At 52.1% G+C, this 22214-nt stretch overlaps 1 protein-coding gene across 6 annotated transcripts in view; it reads right to left on the minus strand.

The window, feature by feature from the left end:
• The window catches only part of Fam178b (family with sequence similarity 178 member B), a 77062-nt gene that overhangs the window by 46473 nt on the left and 8375 nt on the right, over positions 1 to 22214 (minus strand). For 4 of the 6 annotated variants that reach the window (XR_015448060.1, XM_021258034.2, XM_021258033.2 and 1 more), the window contains 3 exons: positions 16340 to 16492; positions 8559 to 8667; positions 6326 to 6410 (listed from right to left, as the gene is read on the minus strand). Coding sequence is in view for 5 of the 6 variants with exons in the window: in XM_021258034.2 (XP_021113693.1) it covers positions 6326 to 6410; positions 8559 to 8667; positions 16340 to 16492 (347 nt within the window). In the remaining variant the exon portion in view is untranslated. The other 2 variants (XM_021258036.2, XM_087203175.1) reach the window with 2 other exon arrangements.

Consider the following 22214-nt stretch of genomic DNA (forward strand, 5'->3'; position numbering starts at 1 on the left):
GCTCAGGACAATGAAGTGGAATTGTTCTTAAGAGTTGAATTTTTGGGGGGCCGGGGATTTAGTTCAGTGGTTTCGCTGCCTGCTGAGCAAGCACAAGGACCTGAGTTCGATCTCTAGTACCAAAAAAACAAAACAAAACAAACAGTTGAATTTCTTGCCTACTTTTTTTTTTTTTGGTACCAGGGATTGAACTCAGGTCCTTGCACTTGCGCAGCAGGCGGCGAAACCACTGGGCTAAATCCCCAGCCCTCTTGCCTACTTTTAAAACATCCAAAGAATGTACTGGCCAGGCCACTTGACTCTGTGATCTGGCCCCTCCTCCCACACAGCTATCATGGAGGCTAGGGACAGAATGCGTGGGCATAAATGAACAGCACTGTCTCCAAAGCAAGCGGGAAGGGACTTCTCAGGGCTGGTGGCTCCTCTCCCGGCCCCACTTCCGGCCCCACTTCCCACCCAGTGTGGCTGGTACTGGCCCCATGGCCAGTCCTAACCTGGCTCAGCCAAATGTTTTTGTTTTTGTTTTTGAGACAGTGTTGTGCTATGTAGTTCAGACTGGCTTGAACTCACTACATAGCCCAGGCTGGACTCAAACTCGCAGTGATCCCCTGCCTCAGCCTCCAAAGTGCTTGGATCACAGGCATGAGCCACCATCCCCAGCTAAGATGAACATTTTTATGGTCTTGGATTGGACAGTGGTGTTTTTAAGTTTGACATCAAAAGCACAGGCCACAAAAGGGAAAAAAACAACACAGATGCAATGGACTTCATCAAAATTAAAAACTTTTGTGCATCTAAGGGTGCTATCAGGAGAGTGAAGAGACAGCTCACAGGAAGTAGCTGTAGATTGCCTCTTTGGGAAGGGTTAGTGTCTATACACACAGAGAATGCCTGCAATGCCAAAAAAGGGGAAACAAAACAAAAACAAAAACCCCCAACTCAATCGAAAAACAGGCAAAACATTTGGAGAGATGTTTCCCCAAAGAAAATGGGCAAATGGCTCATAAACACACATGAAATTGCTCAACAGGCCCCATCTCAGAGAATTCTAGTCCACAACCCTCAGGATGGCTACTATCCAAAAGCTGGACACAAGCAAATGATGGTGAGGATGTAGAAAAACCAGGACCCTCCTACACTGATGATGGGAGGAGTCTGGCAGTTCTCAGAGAGTGAAACCTAAAATTTGTATGTGACCCAGCCACTCTAATCCTGAGAGCCCACCAGACAGCACCAAGAATACACCTCCACATAGACATTTGCAGTACTATTCAAAATAGACAAAAGATAGAAACAACCCAAGTGTCCATCAACTGATGGCGTATTAAGTACAATGTGGTATGTGCAAATGATGGAACAGTATGCAGCCATAAAAATGAAGTAGTGATATATAGTATGGCACGCATGAATCCTGAGAACATTTTACTAAGAAAAGCAGCCAGATGCAAAAGGTAACATACTGTATGGTTCAATCTGTATGAAATGTCCACAATGGGATCATCCATGAAGACAGGAAGTAGACTTTTAGTGGCTAGCTGCAGTGGGAGAATGGAATAATGGGGAGGAACTGCTGTTGGGAGGGACTGATGCTTTCTGGAGTGAGGACATGTTCTGCAATTAGCAGTAATGGTTGAACAGCTCTGTGAATGTCCTAAAAACCATGGAATCATAACACTATGTAAGGACTAGCATTCTCAGAGGCTGAGCAGGAGGTTCACAAGTTTGAGCCTCCCTTGGTCAACTTAGTGAGACTCTGTCTCAAAATAAAAAATAAAAAGGGAATGTAGCTCTCAGTATGAGGTCCTGAGTTCAACCTCCAGTGTGGGGTGAGGGTAGGGAATGAACTGTGTGATATATGAATTCACTCATCCTTTTTTTGTTTGTTTTTTTGAGACAAGGTCTCACTATCTAGTCCAGGCTGGCCTTGAACTTTGGGAGATCCTCCTGCCTCAGCCTCCTGAGTGCTGGAATTACAGGTGTGTGCCACTACACCCAGTGATTTTTATTTTTTGTAGTGCTACCCAGGGGAACCCCAGTGCTGAGCTGCAACCCATGCCGCACCCTTTCACTATACTGAGACAGGGTCTTGCCAGGTTTCACAGGCTAGCCTGGAACCTGAGATCCTCCTGCTTCTGTGCCTGGCTATGAATATGTTTAAAAGTCCAGCAATTGCGTCACCTTGCCTGCTATGGCCCCCCTCCAAGCTTGGTCCTACAAGCCAGCGCCAACACCAGCCTCATGTCCCCACCTTCCCTGTGCTTTCTCCTCCAGGTTTTGGGGTGTTTTTTTGTTTGTTGTTTTCTTTTTGGTACTGGGGATAAAACTCAGGACCTTGCGCTTTCCAGGCAGGTGCCAGAACCACTGAGCTAAATCCCTGGCCCATGTACTTTCTCCTCCTGTTGGGCTCTAGACCCCCTCCAATTCTGCCCTCCTCCCCATCCTTGCTGGTGTTCAGACTCGGTGAGTTCCCAGCAGGATTCACAGAAGCACCCTGTGCTCCCAGCTTCCCAGGTGCTGGGACCTGGTCTTGGGGTCCATGCCGGGCAGATAGGCGGTGCTGTGACCTTTATGGAGACTGTTCTCTATCCTGCTGGAGCCGCTCTGCCTGCAGGCGGTGAGTGTTCTCAGCCCCACCTGGGAGGTCATTGGTCTACAACAGCCTGTCTTCGGCAAGCACCCTGAGGACACCCAGAACAAAGGACTTGAGCCTCATCTGGTTGCTTTCTTTACTCGCTCTAAACAACATGCCAGCTGGCAGTGGTGGCGCTCACACCCCTGTAATCCCAGCACTAGGGAGGCTGAGGCAGGACGATTGCCTCAAGTTTGCTGTCAGCTTGGGCTATAGTGAGACCCTGTCTCTAAATCTAACAAATAAATGCTTCAGTATTTGGTACCTATCCATCTATTCACCCACCCACCCACCCACCCAGGGTCTCACTCTGTCCAAGGCTGGTCTAGATCGCTAACAGTACCTCATACATCAATGCTATGTAAACTGCTGCTCCAGTGTATTGTCCTGCTAATCTGAAAACTGAAAATTCAGATATGGAAGCAAAGCTGGAAAAGCAAGCTTCTTGGGTTCTACCCTGGAGGGCTGGGACTCCTGAAGCTGGAGATGCTGCAGATACAGCTGGGCTATACAAAGGGCACCAACAGCCAGAAACACAACAGGCACCCTTCAAGTCCTGTAATCCAGTTCTGTCCAGTGAAGCCAGGTAGGAAGAGGTCCTGATACAAAGAGAAAAGCTGGGTGTGGAGTACACACTTGTGATCCAAGCACTCTGGGAGGCTGAGGCAGGATAGCAAGTTTGAGCCCAACCTGGGCAATTCAATGACTTGGCCAGACCTGTACCATAAAATAAAATAAAAATAAAAAAGGGCCAGGAATTTAGCTCAGTGGTGCTGTGCCTGCCTTGCAAGTACAAGGTCCTTAGTTCAATCCCTGGTACCAAACCAAACCAAACAAAAATAAATAAATAACAAGAAAAAGTATGCAAAGCCATGATCCCTTATACCTCATCTTTCTGCCTTGAATGTTGCCTCAGAAGAAGATGGTTAAGCTTTGTGCTACAGCAGCAGTTCTGTGGCCCCGAGGGAAGTATAGCAAAGAGAAGACACTGAAGCCAGTGCCCAGTGCTGCAAATCTGTTGAACATATCACAGCACCATGCACTCTAAGCTCCTTGTCATGAGAGACAATAAACTGCTCTTCATGGGGCGGGGGGCTGGGGAGAGGGATTTGTTTGGCACAGTTGAAACAGAGCCCAATTCTGGCGTGGTGGTGCACGCCTGTGATCCTAGCATGCAGGAGGCTGAGGCAGGAAGACTGCTGTGAGTTTGAGGCCAGCCTAGGCTACATAGTGAGTTTAAGGCCAGTCTGAACTATGTAGTGAGACCCTGTCTCAAAAAAAAAAAAACAAAAACCAAACAAAGCATCAGAGGCCAACTAAAACATGGTTTTTCTTGAGATTCTGGACCTGTGGTTACCTGCACAAACCTGGGCCACAGGCCCTTGGCACAGGGTGGCTGAGCCCTGGACTGTGAGCTCCCTTAGTCCCTGCCTGATGGTCTTAGCTGGGGTGGCCAGGAGGCCCCTCTACTGCCCTCTGTGCCTGATTCCCACTGACCTCTGCCCTTCCTGCTCCCTCTCCACCCTCACCCAGGGCCCCAGCCGCCTGAGGACAGGGACCATGCCTCCTGTATGGGCCAGGCAGCCATTGATGCATCTTCACCACACAACAAGGACCAGCACTCCCAGGCTGAGGCCTGGCGACCTTCTGGAATGTTCTGTGCCTGAGCTCACTGAGCCTTCACGTGGGTAACAAATTCTGCTTCTCCATCCAGAGAACAGCTCCCCTTCCTCTGGCCATGCACCAGGGCGGCCTGGCACCCTCAGCCCCTCAGCGCCACAGCTCTGAAGCTAGGTCCCAGCCCTGTTCTGGCCTCAGTGCTCCTGACGCAAGTAGATGCAGATTCCAGAGGAGGGGGCTGAAGTTCTGTCCCCAGCACTGCAGCCCCCACGGGATGCTGGAGCTCTGAGGAGCATGACTTCCTTTGCATCCAGATCTGACATCAATGCTCCTGGGCTGGGGATACAGCCATCTTAGCACGTGGGAGGCCCTGGGTCCGAGTGCCCCTGGGCAGCCCCCAAGAGTCCTCTTGCTGCCCCCTGCCCAGCCCCTGCAGCTGCCATCTACTTTGTCTCTAAGAATCCCATGTCAGTAGATTCCGAAGACACTTGTCCTTTTGGAAATGGCTTGAGTTACCCCGTACTTTCATCTACATGGTAGCATGCAACAATTTGCTTCCAGGGTGGAGTAGCATTCTGTCACCCTGTTTCCGTCCATACCCTATTTTGTTTACCCACTCATCCACTGGTTTCCCCCTTTTGGGTATCATGAATAATGATGCAGCCTGACTTGATGGCGCACAACTATAATCCCAGCACTTGGGAGGCTGAGGCTGGAGGATTGCTGCAAGCTCAAGGCCAGCCTGGGCTACACAACAAGTTCTAGGCCAGCCTGAACTACTCAGCCAGACCTGTCTTAAAACAATAACGACAACAACCAAAAATAATAATGCTGTGGTGAATATCCGTGTTCAAGTATGTGTTCAGGTCCCTGATCCAGTTCTTTTGTGAGCCCTGCCTCTGCGTCCCCCAGAATCAGCAGGGAAGCAGAGCTCAGGCCTGGAGACCCTTCAGTCATTCTACCCTGTGGGGCAGGGGACAAAACCCAGGTGCTGTCCACAGGACAGGCCCAGGCTGGGAAGCCAGCGCAGAGCTGAGCAGGAGCTCGGGGAGCTTTCTCATCTCTCCTGATGGAGGGAAAGTCGGGGACCACGTGGCAAGAGGCAAAGACCATGGGGCATTCCCTCTGTCCCTGCAGAGAAGATGCATGTCACTACCCGCAGGAGGAGAGTGGGACAAAGATGCCTATATCCCAGAAAGGGCAGGCTTGCCACAGAGGCGGCCACAGGGGCTGGAAAGGGCACCCCAGGGCTCGGGGGCAGGGTTTACGCAAAGGGAGAGGATGCTGAGACAGAGCCATTCAGGCCTCAGTGAGGGGTCCCCAGTGAGCTGGAGAGGCGTCTGGAATGTGTGAATGAGACAAGATGGCCCCCAGCTCAGCCAACTCCTAAAGTCAAGCGGCACAACACAGAAATGCCAAGCAGGGGCTCTGGTGTACCAGGGGACCACCTCAGCCCCAGCACTGTGGTCCATGCTGTCCAGGGAAGCTGGGCAGACTGGGGCCGGGCATGAGCAGGGTCCAGGCACCGAAAGTCCCTCTGCCACCTGCTGTAGGCGACTTTCAGCTGGTTACATGATATTTTTTGGTGCCAAAGCATCTAGGTCCAGGTACCAAATGGTGACAGCCCAGGGAGGGTGCAGCTACTCAGGGGCCTGCTGAATACTTCTTCGGAACTCCGAATGCAGGGAACTCCTAAATGCAGGATCCGGGGGCAGGTGCTCAGCCCTGACCCAGGGGCTCCAGGGACGCTCACTCAGCCAGGGGAGGACAGCCTGGGGGCCTCCCCTTCAGTGACTTCATCACCGTAAGTTGCCACTGCTGCACCTCCAGCCCTTCCTTGGATGACTGCCCAGCCGCTCTGGGTCCCCAGGGTATGCAGGGTCACTGTCACCTGGATCTGAGTGGGAGAGAGGTGCCAGAGGGCCATGGGCTCAGCTTGTCACCAACACTGGATCAGGACCAAGGACTGGTGGCTTGATGTCTCCACCGCAGGGAGATGCAGTCCCCTCACCTCAATAGCTTGCCTGGATACTGGGCTAAGAGCTTGGGGACTCTGTCCTGTACCCCAGTACTGACCAGACTGGCAGAAGAGCTCATCCATACTGAGATCCCACAGGAGACCAAAGGCCCTCGAAGAAGTGTCTGGAGGCCATGTTAGCAGCTGGAGGAAGAAAGCAAGCTCATCTTTGTGGATCAACGGTAGCAAACGTCTATTACTCCACACTAGAAAATCCCATTTAGCCTGGCCTGGTGGTGCATGCTTGTAATCCCAGCACTCAGGAAGCTGAGGCAGGAGGAGCACCAGAAGTTCAAGGCCAGCCTGGGCTACATAGCAACTTCAAGGCCAACCTGCACTATACAGTGAGATCGTGTCTCATTAAAAAATAAATAAATAAATAAAATAATCTCATTTAGTCCACATGGTAGAAGGATACTGTCACTTTTGCCACTTTACAGATGAGAAAACCATGCTCTGAGAGGTAAAGCAACTTCTCTGGGTCTCACAGCTACAACTGTAAGTAGCAAAGCCAGGCATGAAGGCTGGGCATGTGACTTGAGATCTGTCACTTGCACCTATGTGGTCTTGGTCTTTGTGTCCTTTGCATCCCCGGGTCACAGCCATGCCCTCGCTGGGAAGGGATGAATATAGGGGAAAGGGCTGGGAAGCACCAACCACAGTCAGCTGGCCAAGGACAAGCGCTGGCCCACTGTGCTTACTGGATTGTGTCCAGGATGGTACCTACACTGTCACCTGGACACTGGGCTCAGGGGTTCCTGGCACGGCAGTGCTGCTCCTATGGATCTGGGTTGGGGACACACCCTGGCAAGCTTGCTAGCTTCTCTGTGTGAGGGTCATATGCCAAGGGTGGGGACCCCAGGGAGAGCATGTGGTTTAGACAGGCAAGGCGACAGCACCACCAGGAGTGCCGCCCTGTCTGGGGACACGGGCCTGGCTTGGCCTCAGCCATGGGCTCCCGCATGTGGTGGGTCATGTTGTGCCCTCCTCCCGCTGCCGAGGCACTAGGATCGCAGGCAGCCCCCCACAGGACTGGCCACTGCTGCTGCCACAAGGCCCAAGCTGAGGCCCTTTCTGGACACTGAGCTTGGGAGCCCACAGCTGCGCCCTCTTCTCTCCACATGCACTCTGTACCCCATAACTGGCTGGGCTCCATACCTCAACTGGGCAGCCCTAAAGGGTAGCCTAGGTCCATAGCGCACCCCAACTGCAAGGCTGCCTGAGGTTATCTTTGTACTGTTGTTTTGAGGCAGGTCTTGCTATGTACTTCATGTTGGCCTTAAACTTGTGGCGACCCTTCTGCCTCAGCCTCTCAAATGCTGGGATTACAGGTATGCACCACTACATTTGGTGCCCCTGCATCTCTATAAGCACCCAGGCAGCTTCTGGCTGGAGTCCTCACCACCTGCAGGAGGCTCTGAAGTCCTCACCACCTGCTGTGGCTCTGATCCAGCTTCAGGGCTGGAGGGGACACAGTGTGCACCGCAAGTTCTCTGCTCCCATTGCTCCTTGCCGAAGGTGTCCAGGCCCTGAGCAGGGCTGAGGAGGCCATTGGGGCAGGACAGTTTGCAGGACTCATTCCATAGCCCATGCAGGACAGAGCTGTGCCGAGGGCCCTTCCCAGCCTCAGGCTGGGGTCTCAGAACCTCGAGGACACTGAGCTACCAAAGGGGAGGGCACTCCATGCCGTGTCAGGGTCGTACTAGGCCCTCTGTGGGCGACAGCTTAGAGGGGCTCTTTGTGCATTTTGTCATCGGCTGCGCAAGGAGCAGCGAGAAGCTGCACTGGCCAGGGCAGAGAATAAAGGCCATACTGTTCCTATCCCCACCCGTACCCACTCCCCCTCCCCTGCCTGGGCCTGAGTGGGGCACCGGCTGGCCATACACAAGGCCCCAGGAGCTCCCACTCTCTTTCCTGAACAGAGAGGGTCACTGCGCAGTGCTGGCTGCCTGGCCAGGGATCCTAGAATGACCCACCCATGGGGCTCTGATTTACAACTGGGATCCGAACTCCAGCTGGCTCCACAGGCCAGCTGGGACTTATGATCAGCCCATCCCCAGGAAGGGCCAGTCTGGGTGGGGGAAGGCCAGGCTGAATCCTCATGCCCTGCATTCAGCTGGCAGAAGCTGGTGCCCGGGTCAGCTGTGGGCCACAGCAGGTCCCTGCACCTCCCAGATCCTGGGTGCAACCAGCCCCACAGCGCTGGCCAGAGGCAAGAGGCGGCTGAGGCCCAGAGCCTCCCACTCGTGGGCTGTGGCACTCACGCCACCTAGTGGCCACAGGGGTTCTCACCTTCAGCAGCCACTGCAGCACAGGCACAGGGCAGGGGGCAGTGGAGTGGAGGTAGAGGTTGCTCAGGAGACCGCTGCGCAGGAAGAACAGCTGCTGGGATGGCGGGGCGCTGTAGGACAGAGGGACATGGTGAGGGGGCCTCCAGGGCTGTCCCAGTGATGGCGGGAGACCCAATGAGGTCAGGATGCCGTGAAGCACCCCGACTACTGTGGGCAAAGGTGCTTTATGGAACCCTTAGTGAAAGGCAGTCAAAAGGAAAAACAACCTAAGTTGTCACCAAAACTGTTTTTCTCCAGTGCTGTCCACAATTGTACCTGATAATGTTTTATTTATAATTATTATTTTATGTTTTGGTTTGTTCTGAGATAGGTTCTCTCTATATAGTCAAGGCTGGCCTTGAACTCACTAGGTAGCCCAGGCTGGCCTTGAACTCCCAGAGATCCTGCTATCTCAGCTTCCCAAGTGCAGGGATTACAGGTGTGCACCATACTTGGCCTCACAGTGTTTTAAATGCACAACTAGCTGGCACATGTCACCCTTTCCAAAGAACCAAAGGGAAACAGGTTTCTTCCAGTGAGGACAAGACTGCCTGAGGTGAGGCAACAAGGGTGGAGTTGGTGCTCAGACTGGGGCTCCGGGCTACGGGGCGGGCAGGGTTACCTGTGGGCCACACCAGCATCTTGGGTCCAGTTACTCGGAGTGTTTCTGCCTGGCTTGTGTTTTTCCACACAAAGGGGAACCCAAGTGCACCAGAAAACAATAGACAGGGTCCTAAGCGGGAGCTCTGAGAAGGGAATCCCAAGTGCAGCTCCCATGAGCAGCCCCTGTCCCTGGTCAGGGAGAGGGGCACTCGGGCTGCATGCCCATGATGTGTTGTCCTGTCAGGTCCCCTCCTCTCAGAACTCATTGTTGGCATGGAGGGGACACCTGGCCCATTACCTTGGCCTACAGAATGCCAGGTCTTCATGAAAAGAGGAGGAGACTTATTCTGGCAGCTGTAAGGACTCCAGATCAGGGTACTCTGGAAGTCAGTTAAAGTGGTTGATGGGGCATGGTGGCTCATGCCTGTAATCCCAGCACTCAGGAGGCTGAGGGAGGAAATCTCCACAAGTTCGAGGACAGCTTGGGCTATATAGTGAGTTCAAGGCCAGCCTAAATTGTAGAGTGAGACCCTGTCTCAAAACAAAACAAAAAAAAAACAAAGAAAAGAAAGTGGTTAGCTGGACTGTATCATCTCCTGAAACTCCTGGTCCCCTGCCAAGACACAGGTTTGGCACAGGAGCTCCTGGCCCATGTGTGTCCTGCTCCTTCTCTCTAGATAATGTCCCACAGATGACGAATGCAGATTCCAGGAAATGACACAGTGATCTCATGTTTGTTCTTCTTTTTAGTGAACAGATCACTGCAGAGCCTGAGATAGCATCTGATGTCAAGACCCTGAAGAGCAACATCTCCAGCCACCCGCCCCTCCTCCTCCTCCTAAGAGGTCCCCAGGCTTCCATCCTCAGGGGCACAGCACCCCGAAGCCACACATCTCCCCCAGCCACAGCATAGTCTCCTCTCAGGGTCTGTCTGGGCAACTGACAAGCTGTACGGATTTTTTTTCCTAAGTCATTTAAGCTGGGAGAAAGAGGCTTTCTGTGGCTGTGAGACAGACCCTCCTGTGTGCACATGAACACACATCCACACCCCATGCCCCACATGCTGTATTCACCCAGACTTACAGGTGCATCGCACAAGCACACATGCTGCACCCCAAAAGCTGGCTTGACCCAGTGGACCATGTTGGGGCCTGTGTGATGCAGGGTGCCTCTGGAAGCAGCACCCCAGAGACTCTTGGGGATGCCCCACTGGGCTTGTGATGGGGGAGCGGATTGTGCAGCCCCCACGACTTGACTCGGAGCGACACAGGGCCAGATGCTGCACCCAGGGAAGCAATCTGTGGGCTGCAGAACCTTCCTCCTGCTATGCTGGCTTGAGATGCAGCTTCTGCCAGGAAAATGACAGATGGGCTTCAAGTTCACTGCTGAGTTAGGTCTCATGTGTGCGATGAACAGCAAGAAAAGCAAGGCTGTGGCCTGCTCCGCCCCAGAGGAAAGGCTTTCAAGGAACTCTGGGCCCGGCACTCTTATGAGGTGCAAGAAGCAGGGTGTGGTTACGGCAGGAGGGTCGCTAAGCGTTCCAGGCCAGCCTGGGATACATAGCGAGACCCTGTCTCACACAGAATCTTGGGTGACAGAATCAGCTAGTCAGGTTTAGCAAAAACCAGTGTCTCATCTCCATGCAAAGAATGCTGCACTGGGTTCCAGCGGGTGCCTCTGCCAACAACGAGGTCACAAGTTATCCCAAGAATGTTGGAGGGCCCTGCCAGAGAAGCGGACAGCAGATGCCACTTGGGCCTCAGCTCGAGGATCCTGGGGTGGCATGGGGGCAGGCTGTAAATGGCTCAGGGTGCAGGCACAGCAGAGTGCTGCTAATCCTTGGCCACATCGCCAATGAGAGGGCTGTGGGGCAGAAGAGGGCAGGGAGGGACTGCGGGGACGGGCAGAGGTGGCACAGCCTCCATCACCCTGGAATTTCCAGCCCGATCCTTACAGTGGCCAAGGGAACACCCGCTCCATGTTACTTCCCCAGATGCCCAGTGTGTCCCAAGTGGTGCAGAAGGATCAGTGGCAGTAAGGATGTTATTTACATGGTGCCAGCAACACCAAGTTTCCCGATGAAAGCTAAAATAAAATACCGTAACAGAACACAAGCCAATCAAAGATTTTGCTCGCCCCTATTCTTTTTGGGGTAGGGGTTGAGACAAGGCATCGCTATATAGTTCAGGCTGATCATGAACTCACTATACAGCCCAGGCTGGCCTTGAACTCACCAAGATCCTCTTCAGTCTCCTGAGTGCTGGGATTACAAACGTTTACTACCAGGCCTGGCTTCATGTGGCACTGACCTTGATATCTTCCTCCAGGAAAGGAGGTGCTCGTGGCAAAATAAGAGCTGGAAGCTGGCCATGGTGGAGCACATGTGTAATCCTAGCACTCAGGAGGCTGAAGCAGGAGGATCACCATTAGTTCTAGGTCAGCCTGGGCACAAAGTGGAGTTGAAGGCCAGCCTGAACTACATAGCAAGACTCTGTTTCATAAAAGAAAACAACACAAAAGATGAGGTTGTGGGGCCTCTGAGACACACAGGGCACAAGTGCCATTAAATCTGCTGTGGCGGGGCGGGGGAGCTCAGGAGGCTCAGGTTCACCTACCTCCAGCTTCCTGCTCTCCCCAGGTATCCATGGGAATGACAGGCTTCCTGAGGACACCAGGCACATCAATAGTGTCAGATGCTCCATGGACTCTGGGGCCCCCCCTTCCCCCTGCCCCCAGACTGCACAGCCTGGGCCTGGCTGGACTGCTGGATCAGGTTTCCTCTGGAGCTCTTGTCAAGGGCAGAGTCAAGCTAGGGAACTGAGCCAAGCTCACACACCCAGCTCAGGTTCGACTCCACAGTGGGCCAGAAGGGGCGTCCTTGCACATGGTCCCATATAGGTCTGGTCTGGGAGGCTGCCTGGACTCAGACACTGGGTCCCCTCCACTTGCGCCTTGGCCTGAGGTGTGCTGACTTTCCCACTGTGTTCCCAAGGAAAAAAGGCATTTTTCCCTTCACAGAAGGGTACAGAGAAGCAAATCTATGTCAGGCGATTTTTAAAAGCAAGCATTTGTGCCAGGTGTGCTGGTGCACACCTCTAAACCCAGCACTTGGGAGGCTGAGGCAGGAGGATCACTATTAGTTCAAGGCCAGACTGGGCTACATGTTAAGACCCTGTAGGGCCAGGGATTTAGTTCAGTGGTTCTGCCACCTGCCTTGCAAGCAGAAGGTCCCGAGTTCAATCCCTGGTACAAAAAAAAAAAGACCCTGTCTCAAAAAATAAATAAATAAAAATTTTAAAATAGCATCTACTTCTCCCCTCTCTAATGATAAAAATGATACATGCTCACTGTACAAAGTCTGGAAAATACAGAGGAATATGACTAGGAACAAAAATTCCTCGTCAGCTCACAAGGTGCTCACAAGTCGTCCAGCAAGTGCTTAGACAACACCTCGTGTTCCCATGGTGGCTGTGTTTCTGGCCCAGAACAGTGGGGTCCTGCCTGGCCGGTTTGTATTCATATCCATCCATCTCTGTGTCAACAATTGAAGTCTTTGCAGAAAAAGGAAACAAAAGATGAACCTGGCAAGAGGGTGACCTCTGGAAGTGGCCCTGCCCACTACCCAGCAGGAGCTCCGGATGGTGCCTCACAGCCGTGGTGTCACATAGTGCGTCCCTCCAGCAGGCCTCTGCCGACGAGGTGCTGGCACTGCCAACCAATGCACATTAGCATATCCAAGGGTGGAGGGATGCTGGGCACCACCTGGCCCTGGTTGGCAGCGCTGCTCTGATGCCGGGTCACTGTGCCACAGGCCATCTCATCTGTCAAATGCTTCCTGCCAGACAGCCAGCTCAGGACAGAAAACCTGCTGCTGGCAGAAACCTGAGGCAAAGCAGCAGAGGAAGACACCTTGCTCTCTCTCTCTGGTCCTACCCGGCCATTCTTGATCTCTTTTTCCAGCTCCACGATCTTTCTTGGTTTTTCTTTTCTTTTCTTAGGGTTTTTTTTTTTTTTTTTGAGACAGGGTCTCACTCTGTAATTCAGGCTGGCCTTAAACTCACTATGTAGCCCTAGCTGCCCTTGAACTCGAAGATCCTCCTCCTGCCTCAGCCTCCCACATGCTGGGATTACCGGGGTGCACCAGCACACCCAGGGCACATCTTCACCTAAGGATTATACATGGCAAGGATAAAACAGTGTTTGCCCAATATACTGACTTTCTGGCATAGGCTCTGGCAATTTAAAACTATATAAACTGAAAAATTTAGGTCTAGTTTACAGATCTATTTTTGCATTCAGTTTTATTACCCTACATGTAACAATCTGAGACTTCACACTTAACTAGTTTTAATGCTTGCCATCAAATCTTTCACCCAATTGCCTCCTTACTCTTCAGTTATTTTTAATTTGTTCTCTGTTAGTTGCAGTAAATCAGTCACCACATTTTTCAGAGAAGGTTCTTGGTTGATACTTTCTCCACTCCTGAATATCTGAGAATATCTTCCAGTCGTCTTCTCACAGAAATAAAAACTCAGCAGGGTGTATGATTCTGGTTCAAAATTATTTTCCCTCCAAACTCTAAGACTGTAGTATATTGTTTCCTTGTGTCTTTGTTTGGTTTTTTTGAGACAGGGTCTTACTATGTGTTCAGGCTGACCTTGAACTCACTACGTAGCTCATGCTGGCCTCGAATTCATGCCGATCCTCTTACCTCAGTCTCTTGAGTGCTAGGGTAACAGACGTGTACCATCACACCTGGCTTGTTCCACTGTCTTTTGGAATTTAGAATTGCAAGAGAAAAATCTTAGGTCAGCCTGATTTTGCCCCTTTACAGATAACATGCTTTCTCTGGATACTTGCAAAACTTTTTTTTCCTCTTTAAAATTTAAAAAAGTACCCAGGATATGCCTAGGTATTACTTTCTTCCCATTACACTTAAAGGTACCCTGTGGACCTTCTTTTGCAAATCTACTTCTTTCTTCAATTCTGAAAAGTTTTCTTCCATTAGCTCCTTATGATTGTTTCAGCTTCATTTACTTTGTACTGCTTCAGATATTCCTACTATGCGTAGATTATATCTCCTGGATGGGACCTCTACATTTATTTCTCTTCTTTTCCTATCTTGATTTCTTTTCTTTTTCTCTGCATTTGGTGGCAATTTCTCTTGTTTTGCATTCATTTCAGCAATTTTCTTTTGTGTCCAATCCCTCTTGCCTATCTCCATGAACTCTCACGTTTGAGTAGTCTTCCACTGGCTCTCACACTCTCGGCTTTGCAGCTGAGCAGTGTCTTTGTGCCCAGTCACAGATATTCAACTTCTCCAGCTCTCCTATGGAGAACAGTACACGTGTTTCTCCATGACCTAACTCTGCTCCTTTCTTCTGAACTGCAGTACTATGACCACCTCAATGGCTCTTTCAAAGTGCCCAAGTTGAAGAAGATCCAAAATGGTCTGGCTGACCCCTTACACTTCCACCACTGTGGTGTCATCCAACACTATGGTAAGGCAAGGGGCCTCGGCTGTAGCAAGTGCTCTGCTGTGGGGACTTCCAGCCTCACTTGAGCTAATAAATCTTTCTTCTTTGTAAGGACCTAGCCCCAGGTATTTCTGTATAGTAGTGAGGAACAGATGGATACACATAGGAAAGCCCTGGGGAGCTGAAGAAGGGAGGAGACTCTCTTCCTAATGAGGAGGAGACTCTCTTCCCTCTGGTCCTAATGTGGCCATGAGACCATAGAGCTGCCCAACCCCTGTACCCCTCACTGGGTGGGCAAGGGCAGTCCTGTCCCCATCCCCTCAGCCTCTAACACAGCAGGCAGCAACAGCACCTTCCTCTCTCTGCCTCTCAGATGTATTAGATCACAACAGCAAGTGCTGCATAAAGCATGCAGAAAACTGTTTTCAAATCCTCTTAAAGGCAATCCAATCAGTGATTATGTGATAATTATCATGAATTTACTCTCACAAAAAGGAGGAACAGGCAGCTGTCCTATTGTTGCTGAGGAAAAGCTTTTTGGTGCCAGAGTCACACAGATGGAAGGGGCCCCTTGGGATCTGTGGGTAATGAGTCCTAAGACCCCCAGTGCATGCCTGAAAGGGTGGGTAGTACCGGGACCTATAATTAAATGCCTCTCCAATTTAACTACTTTCTTATTGAGACCTTTTATTAGACCTATTAGAGACAGGATCTCCCTATGTAGTTCATACTGGCCTTGAACTCACTATATAGCCCAAACTAGCCTCAAACCTGTGGTGATCCTCCTGTCTCAACCTCCCAAGGGCTGGGATTACAGGCAGGTGCCAGCATGCCTGGCTTCTGTACTAAAATTTTTGCAGATTGGGGTGTGACGACAAACTAGCATGAATTTTCTTCCTTCTTTACAACTTTGTGGATAGATGTGAAAGTCAAGAGTGTCTGCCTTATGAAAGATAGTGCTTCACGGCCTCTCCCTGGTGAGTCTGAATTCCTGGCATAAGGTCACGTGCATTCTGCAGCCACTTGGGTAAACAGGGGTTACTGGAACACAGGCCCTGTGACATGCGCCTGCTCTCCATGTGAGAACCGAGCCTGTTCCTGAGTGACTAGTAGCGTAGACTGCGTGGATTCGCAAGGCACAGGGCTGATTCCCACGGTGGCAGCACGGAGGAACAGGGTGGCCTGGGTTTTCACCATAAGACTCCAAATGGTACAGGATTTAAAACTCAGCAACTATTCCTTTCTGGAACTCTCTATCAGATAGTGCACACCACAGCTGGCCTCGGGTAACAGAAACCACAGGGCACAAGCAGAGTCCAGCCCCACCTCACTGCAGATGGAAGGGACCAGCACAGGCCCTGACAGTGGCTCTGGTGCCTGAGGATTCATGACCCCAGGCCGTGTGTGAGGAGTCTGACTCAGCTGTTCCCTGGAACCAGGGCACGGGAGGAAAAAAACAGTGGGGACACAAACCTGCTATATGCTGGGACCCAGGATTCTTCACAGTCTGCACAGGTGAATTAGTCAGCTTTATAACAGACAGGCAGGACTGTGTCACCTCCAGCCTGTGAGGTGACATATCCTAATCTGCCTACTGCTCTGATGTCCTCACTCGGGTGGCCCTTGTCCCTACTCCGCCAGACTCATTGTCCTTCCCACTTACCTGAGGAACAGCTCTTCCAGGGCACTTCGTGGCTTCAGCTGAGAGGTGTCCAGGAAGCAGGGCAGTGGATGCTGCCGGGGCAGGAACACAATCTCGCCGGGGTGCACCTGTGGGATGTCCTGTAGCGACACAGCGAACTTCTCCACCAGCAGCCTGGCACAGCAAGGCAGGGGATGGATCAGAGGCCACCCGGGTCCCAGCAAGGAGGGCCCTTGCACCCTGTCCTGCTGTGCCCCCTGAAGACCCGGGAGACAGTGCTACCTACTGATGGAGGGAGAGCCCACACCAGCCAATACACCCTGATCTCTCCTGGAATATCCGATCAGGGCCCTGGGCTGCCCTCACTGGCCCTGCTCAGGTCAAACATTCACAGCACATTTTCAGTGCTAGGCACTAATGGACAAGTCAAGACTGGGACACCAAGGAAAAGCATACACAAATCCCCACAGTATCCCTGAGTCAGAGGGCAAACTCAGGCACAGAGGAGCCCCAGTAGGGGCAGGGTAAGAGGGCCAGGGTACAGCAGGGACCGGACATGATGTCCCATGAGGGGAGGCATGGTCGTGGGTGGAGGCAGACAGTAGCAGAGGCTCAGTGCCAGTGCAGAAGCTGAGTGCTCCCTCCAGGCCAGCTGTCTCGGAGCCCCAGCACTCTGGGGGATTACCCAGGGAGCCTGCTGCAATGAAGATCTCAGATCAGAGCAGATCTGAGCTGGCATACAAACAGGGAAGGAATAGGGAGGAGAAGGCAACCTTCCCAAAGCTATCATGGTGCACTGAAATAGGGGCAGGGAAAGGAAGGTAGTTAAAATGAATCTGGAGATGGCTGTGGTGGCTCATGCCTGTAATCCTAGCACCCGGGAGGATGAGGCAGGAGGACTGCCTGAGTTCAAGGCCACCATGGACTACATGGCGAGACTCAGTCTCAAAACACACATAAAAAAAAACCCCAAAACAAAACAAAAAACCCTGAGAATGAGCTAAATCTGGCAGGGACACCTGGGCACTGTACTGAAACCTAGCAGGTGGCCGAACAGTGTATGTCCGTGTGTGTGTGTGTGTGCGCGCGCACGCGCGTGCGCGCGAGGGTGCACACGTATGAGCAAGTCGTTCCCCCTTGTCCAGAGGGACACATTCCAGCCCAACTGTGGATGCCCAGAATGGAGGACAGTCACACCCTACACCACATCTCTTCCATAACCAGGCACAGATCACAACCAGCTGCAACAGTAAACCAGCACGACTTCTTTTTCCTTCTTCACAGGTTCACAGATTTGTTCTTCCATACATCTTGGCAACCACATACACATTTCTTTCCTTCCTTACTGAGGTGAGAACATTCCCCTTCTCACTCATGGGAAGCACTTCACACTTCTCAGGCAGATCTGAATCGTGCACCCTTGCTGCTCTGCACACACCAGGCTTATCTGGACATAGCCCTCGACACTGACAATCAACCTGAGACTCCAGAGTGACTAACTCGCAGATGGCACACAGTGCTCATGTGCTGGGTTAGGGCCGACTCATGTCCGGTGGAGACAGAGCCAGCCGCTGTGCGAAAACAGCACACTGCGCTGCACTGTGGGGCTGCAGTTTAAAACCCAGGGACTGCTAAGCTTTGGGGTCTTCCATTTAATATCCTCTTTCTTTTCTTTTCTTTCTTTCTTTTCTTTCCTTCCTTCCTTCCTTCCTCCTTCCTTCCTTTCTTTTCTTTCTTTTTTGGTAGCAGGGATCAAACTCAGGTCCTTGTACTTGCACAGCAGGTGGTGAAACCATTTAATATTTTCTGATAGTGGTCAACTATGGGTAGCTAGAAAAATGGAGCATGGAGCGATGGATAAGAGGGGACGGCTCGACATGTGAACACACACGAACATCTTTCAATACACACAACACACACATGTGACAGAGCCAGCTAGGACTGAGGGTCATACCCAGGAGACAGAAGATGGGGGAGGGGAAGAACAGACATTCATGTAACTGGGCTCTGCTAGATGATCACCGACCTAATACACATTTAGCAAGCCCAGTGTGGGGGCACACGCCTGAAATCCCACTACTTAGGAGGATAAGGCAGAAGAATCATGAGTTTGAGGCCAGCCTGGGCTACATAGTGAGACCCTGTCTCACAAAAACAAAATAAAACAAGTGCATTCAGAGGCCCGGGGATTTAGCTCTGTGGTTCCGCCGCCTGTCTTGCAAGTCCCTGGTACCAAAAAAAGCCACAAAAAACCAAAACAAAAAAAACAAGTGCATGCAGTAACAACAGTAACAAAATAAAACAAACTGTGGACACTGCCTCTTCTTCTTGCTCTAGGCCCGGTAAGACAGCAAGTCCCAGGAGGAACAGCTTGGGGGCCCATCAGTACCCAGGACAGAAGCACTGGCCCTGGAGGTGGCCCACCAGTCATGAGAACCTGTCTTGCTTTCTGACCAAGGGAGCCAAGGGGAGGACCCAGCTGCATCACAGGGCTGTCCTGAGGACAAAAACCAGTATGGTGCCAGGCAGGCCTGGGGGTGCATGCCTATAATCCAGCACTCTGGGAGGCTGAGGCAGGGGGATCACAAGTTCAAGCCCAGCCTGGGCAATTCAGTGATTTAACAAGACTCTGTCTCAAAATAAAAAATAAAAAAGGGGCCAGGGATGTAGTTCAGTGTGAAGGCCCTGGGTTCAATCCCCAGCACTGAAAAACAAGCAAACAAACAAGGACGATCCACTCCTGCAGGCCTCTGGCAACAGCCTTAGAAACTGCCACCACAAATGGTAAAATAATTTTCCATTTTGTTCATGTCTCGGTCATTAAGAGTTTTGCAAGCATCTGTTAGAGCTTCTTAGGCTAGCTGTTTTTACAGTTAAAATGAATGTGGGAATTATTAAACATCCATAAGAACGAACTAACCTCATTTATGAAGGGGTCCTAGCCCTGTCCCCCAAAACGTCCCTCAAAGGGACTTTTGTGGTGTTCCCCATAATGCATGTGCACTATTGGGAACTGTGAGCTGACTCTTCCCTGTCTAACTGCAGACTTCCTGTGAGCCTGAGACGGGAATAAAGGACCACACTGTGATTTAAATATCTGCCTCTCCCTCCCCACACCCCCAGCCCCAGTGCACACACAAGGTCTTTTAACTTTGAGAAAAAGAGAATTTAGGATGTCATCCCTTCGAGATGCAAGCCAATTCTTAGGGCATGACAGGTGCTCTGCTCCGGATAATCAGAGTTCTGTCTAAGTCACCCAGTGGGGTGGTGACAATTTTAGGAGGGGCTCGTCTGGCAGACCTCACCTGCCACGGCAAGCTCCCCCAGACTCTGTCCCAGCCCCACCTCCTCCGGCTTTGTTCAGAGATGAATGTAAGGTTGAACAGTCCCTTCAAAACCATCCCACATCAAAACAGCCATCTCAAAGTGGCTGCTGTCAAAGAGGCTTTCTCAGAGCCAGCTGGGAAATGTCATGTGCCCAGAAGGGCGGTGCTGGGCTCAGGGCAGGAAGCTCTCTGCTCTCAAGGGGACCCCACAGTGCTGGACCCCTCTGCGGCAGTGATTTTGAAACCTCCCTGTCAGACCTTCAGAGTCCTGACTGGGCAGCAGGAATTCTTCTCGCCACAGTGATTCACAAAGGCTTTGGAAGGTCGCCTACCCAGGCTCTCCACCCTGATACTGTAGAACCCGGAAGACAAAGTCTCAAGTCTCCAGTGGGAGACAAGGTTTGAAGGACGCCACCGGCCCCATTCACTGGAGACACTCAGCCTGCACACCTGCCACCCACACGACCTCGGACAGGGCTGGCGCTGCCCTCCTGGGGTCTCATAGGGGACTGCAGGGCACCCACACTGCACTCCGCACATGTGCAAGGCTCTTCCAGTCCGAATCTGTCCCAACCTTCATAGTCCAGACAGGCCCAAAAAGAAGCTGGCATCAATGCATGGCCACTCACTCTGCCCTCCTTGTACTTGCCACCATTTCAGAGAGCACATAGCTCAGCCTTGTCCTCCAGTGGCTTTGTGTGGATCACACCCCTGCCTGTGGCTGTGGCATCGTTTCTCCAGGATGTGGAGGCTGCCTGTGTCTGTCTCAGAGCAGTGCAAGACACCGACCCTCCATCTGGGCAGTGCAGGTGTATAGAGCGTAACATTTTGATGGCAAAGAGCCACAGCTTGGCCCTAGGGACACGCTCACCCTGCTGCTTCCTGAGCATACATCCATGAAAGGTCAGGAAGTGGATCATTCGAGGCAGATCTTGGTGACTTCCCTTTAACCCACGTCTCAGGCCACCAAGTTCCCTTATCCCACAAGCACCCCAAAACTGTCCTTGGGGAGCCAGATCTGAGAATGCCCCTTCCTTGGGCCTAGCTGCCTCATACATAACTGGCTGTTCCAGCTGCCGAACCAGGCCTGGGGCCATCACAGACAGGGACCAGTCAAGAGGTGGGGCCTCCTGAGCCAGGCCACACCCCATCCCACACCCCTTCTGTGACAGCACCCCACAGCTCAGCCAGGCGCAGGCCTTGACCGCTGGTTGGGAGCTTTCACCCCACACCCCCAGAGTCCGTCATGGTGACAGAGACCGATCAGCTCAAAGCCTAAAAGCTTATTATCTACACACAAACTGTTCCCTGATCTAGGTCAAGACAATTAGCAGAAAAATTTGAGGAAAGGGCGAGCAGCCAGCCAGGGTGTGGCTTGCAACCATTTCTGGGCAACTGAAATGCACCAAATCGTTTGGGGAACCCTAGAAATGGGGCCACAGGATCATTCAACAGGCACATTCAATCATATACTCAGGAGCCCGCATGGTGACGCACACCCTGTTCCCAGCACTTGGGAGGCTGAGGCAGAAGGATTGTGAGGATTTTGAGGCCAGCCTGGGCTATATGGTGAGTTTGAGGCCTGCCTGAACTACATAGCAGGACCTTGCCTCAAGTAATCCCCAAGCCAAATCACACACTCAAGTTCACAGAGAAAGCCACACCTGGACAGCTGCCCAGCTGGGTCCTGTGGCTGTAACCTCAGCCCCTCTTGGGCACAGGGCTCCCAAAGATCTCCCTCCACCTCATCACCCACCCCGACCCTTGAAGCATCCCGTCCCCTGTGAACATGCTGCTACTTCCTCCATGACCAGAGACAGATGGGAGGAAACCATCCAGCCACCCACCCAACCCCACTTCCCTCCACAGCCCAGGCCCAGCTTTCTTCTCCGCCCTCTTCTGCTCCCTGTGATCTGTTCCCTTGGGGGAATTCAGATCCCTGTGCAGCTGGCTCCCTCTGTACTCCGCACCCAGGTGCTCATCCTGTCTCAAAGCTTTAAACATCACCTGCATACAGCAACTTCTGCCTTGCCTCACAGCCCACCTGCCCTATCTAGGCCCTATTTTTCTCTTGAGACAGGGTCTCACTGTGTAGTCCAGGCTGACCTTGAACTCACTATGACCTTGAACTCACAGCAATTCTCCTGCCTCAGCCTGCTGAGTGCTGGGATTACAGCTCTGCACTACTGTGCACTATTTTTATACTTTTACCTTGCAACTGCCCCCCAGTTCAGGTCATGGAAACCAGAATTTCTTTCCTCTAAGGAACCCCCAAGAGCAAGAGAGACTCTAACCTTCCCATGATGCCTCTGGCTGGCCCTAAGGCATACTTGGTCTACAGCGGCTGACAATAGGTCCTAAAACCCTCCTCATGCCAGGGGGTCCAGCCCTACACCTAGAGGGGCCAGGAAACAGTGACTAGACGGCCACCCGACCTGGCTCTCACAATCCTGTCTGTACAGGGAGGTTCCAGGAAAACCCAGGAGGACAGGGCTCAGAGCACCCAGATGGCAGAGCACACAGCACAGGTGGCAAACAAACAGGGACGATCCACTCCTGCAGGCCTTTGG

This window comes from Heterocephalus glaber, unplaced genomic scaffold (genome assembly GCF_053883595.1).
Source record: "Heterocephalus glaber isolate CG9 unplaced genomic scaffold, H.glaber_assembly_v1.0 deba00000470, whole genome shotgun sequence".
In the NCBI taxonomy this organism is placed as follows: domain Eukaryota; kingdom Metazoa; phylum Chordata; class Mammalia; order Rodentia; family Bathyergidae; genus Heterocephalus; species Heterocephalus glaber.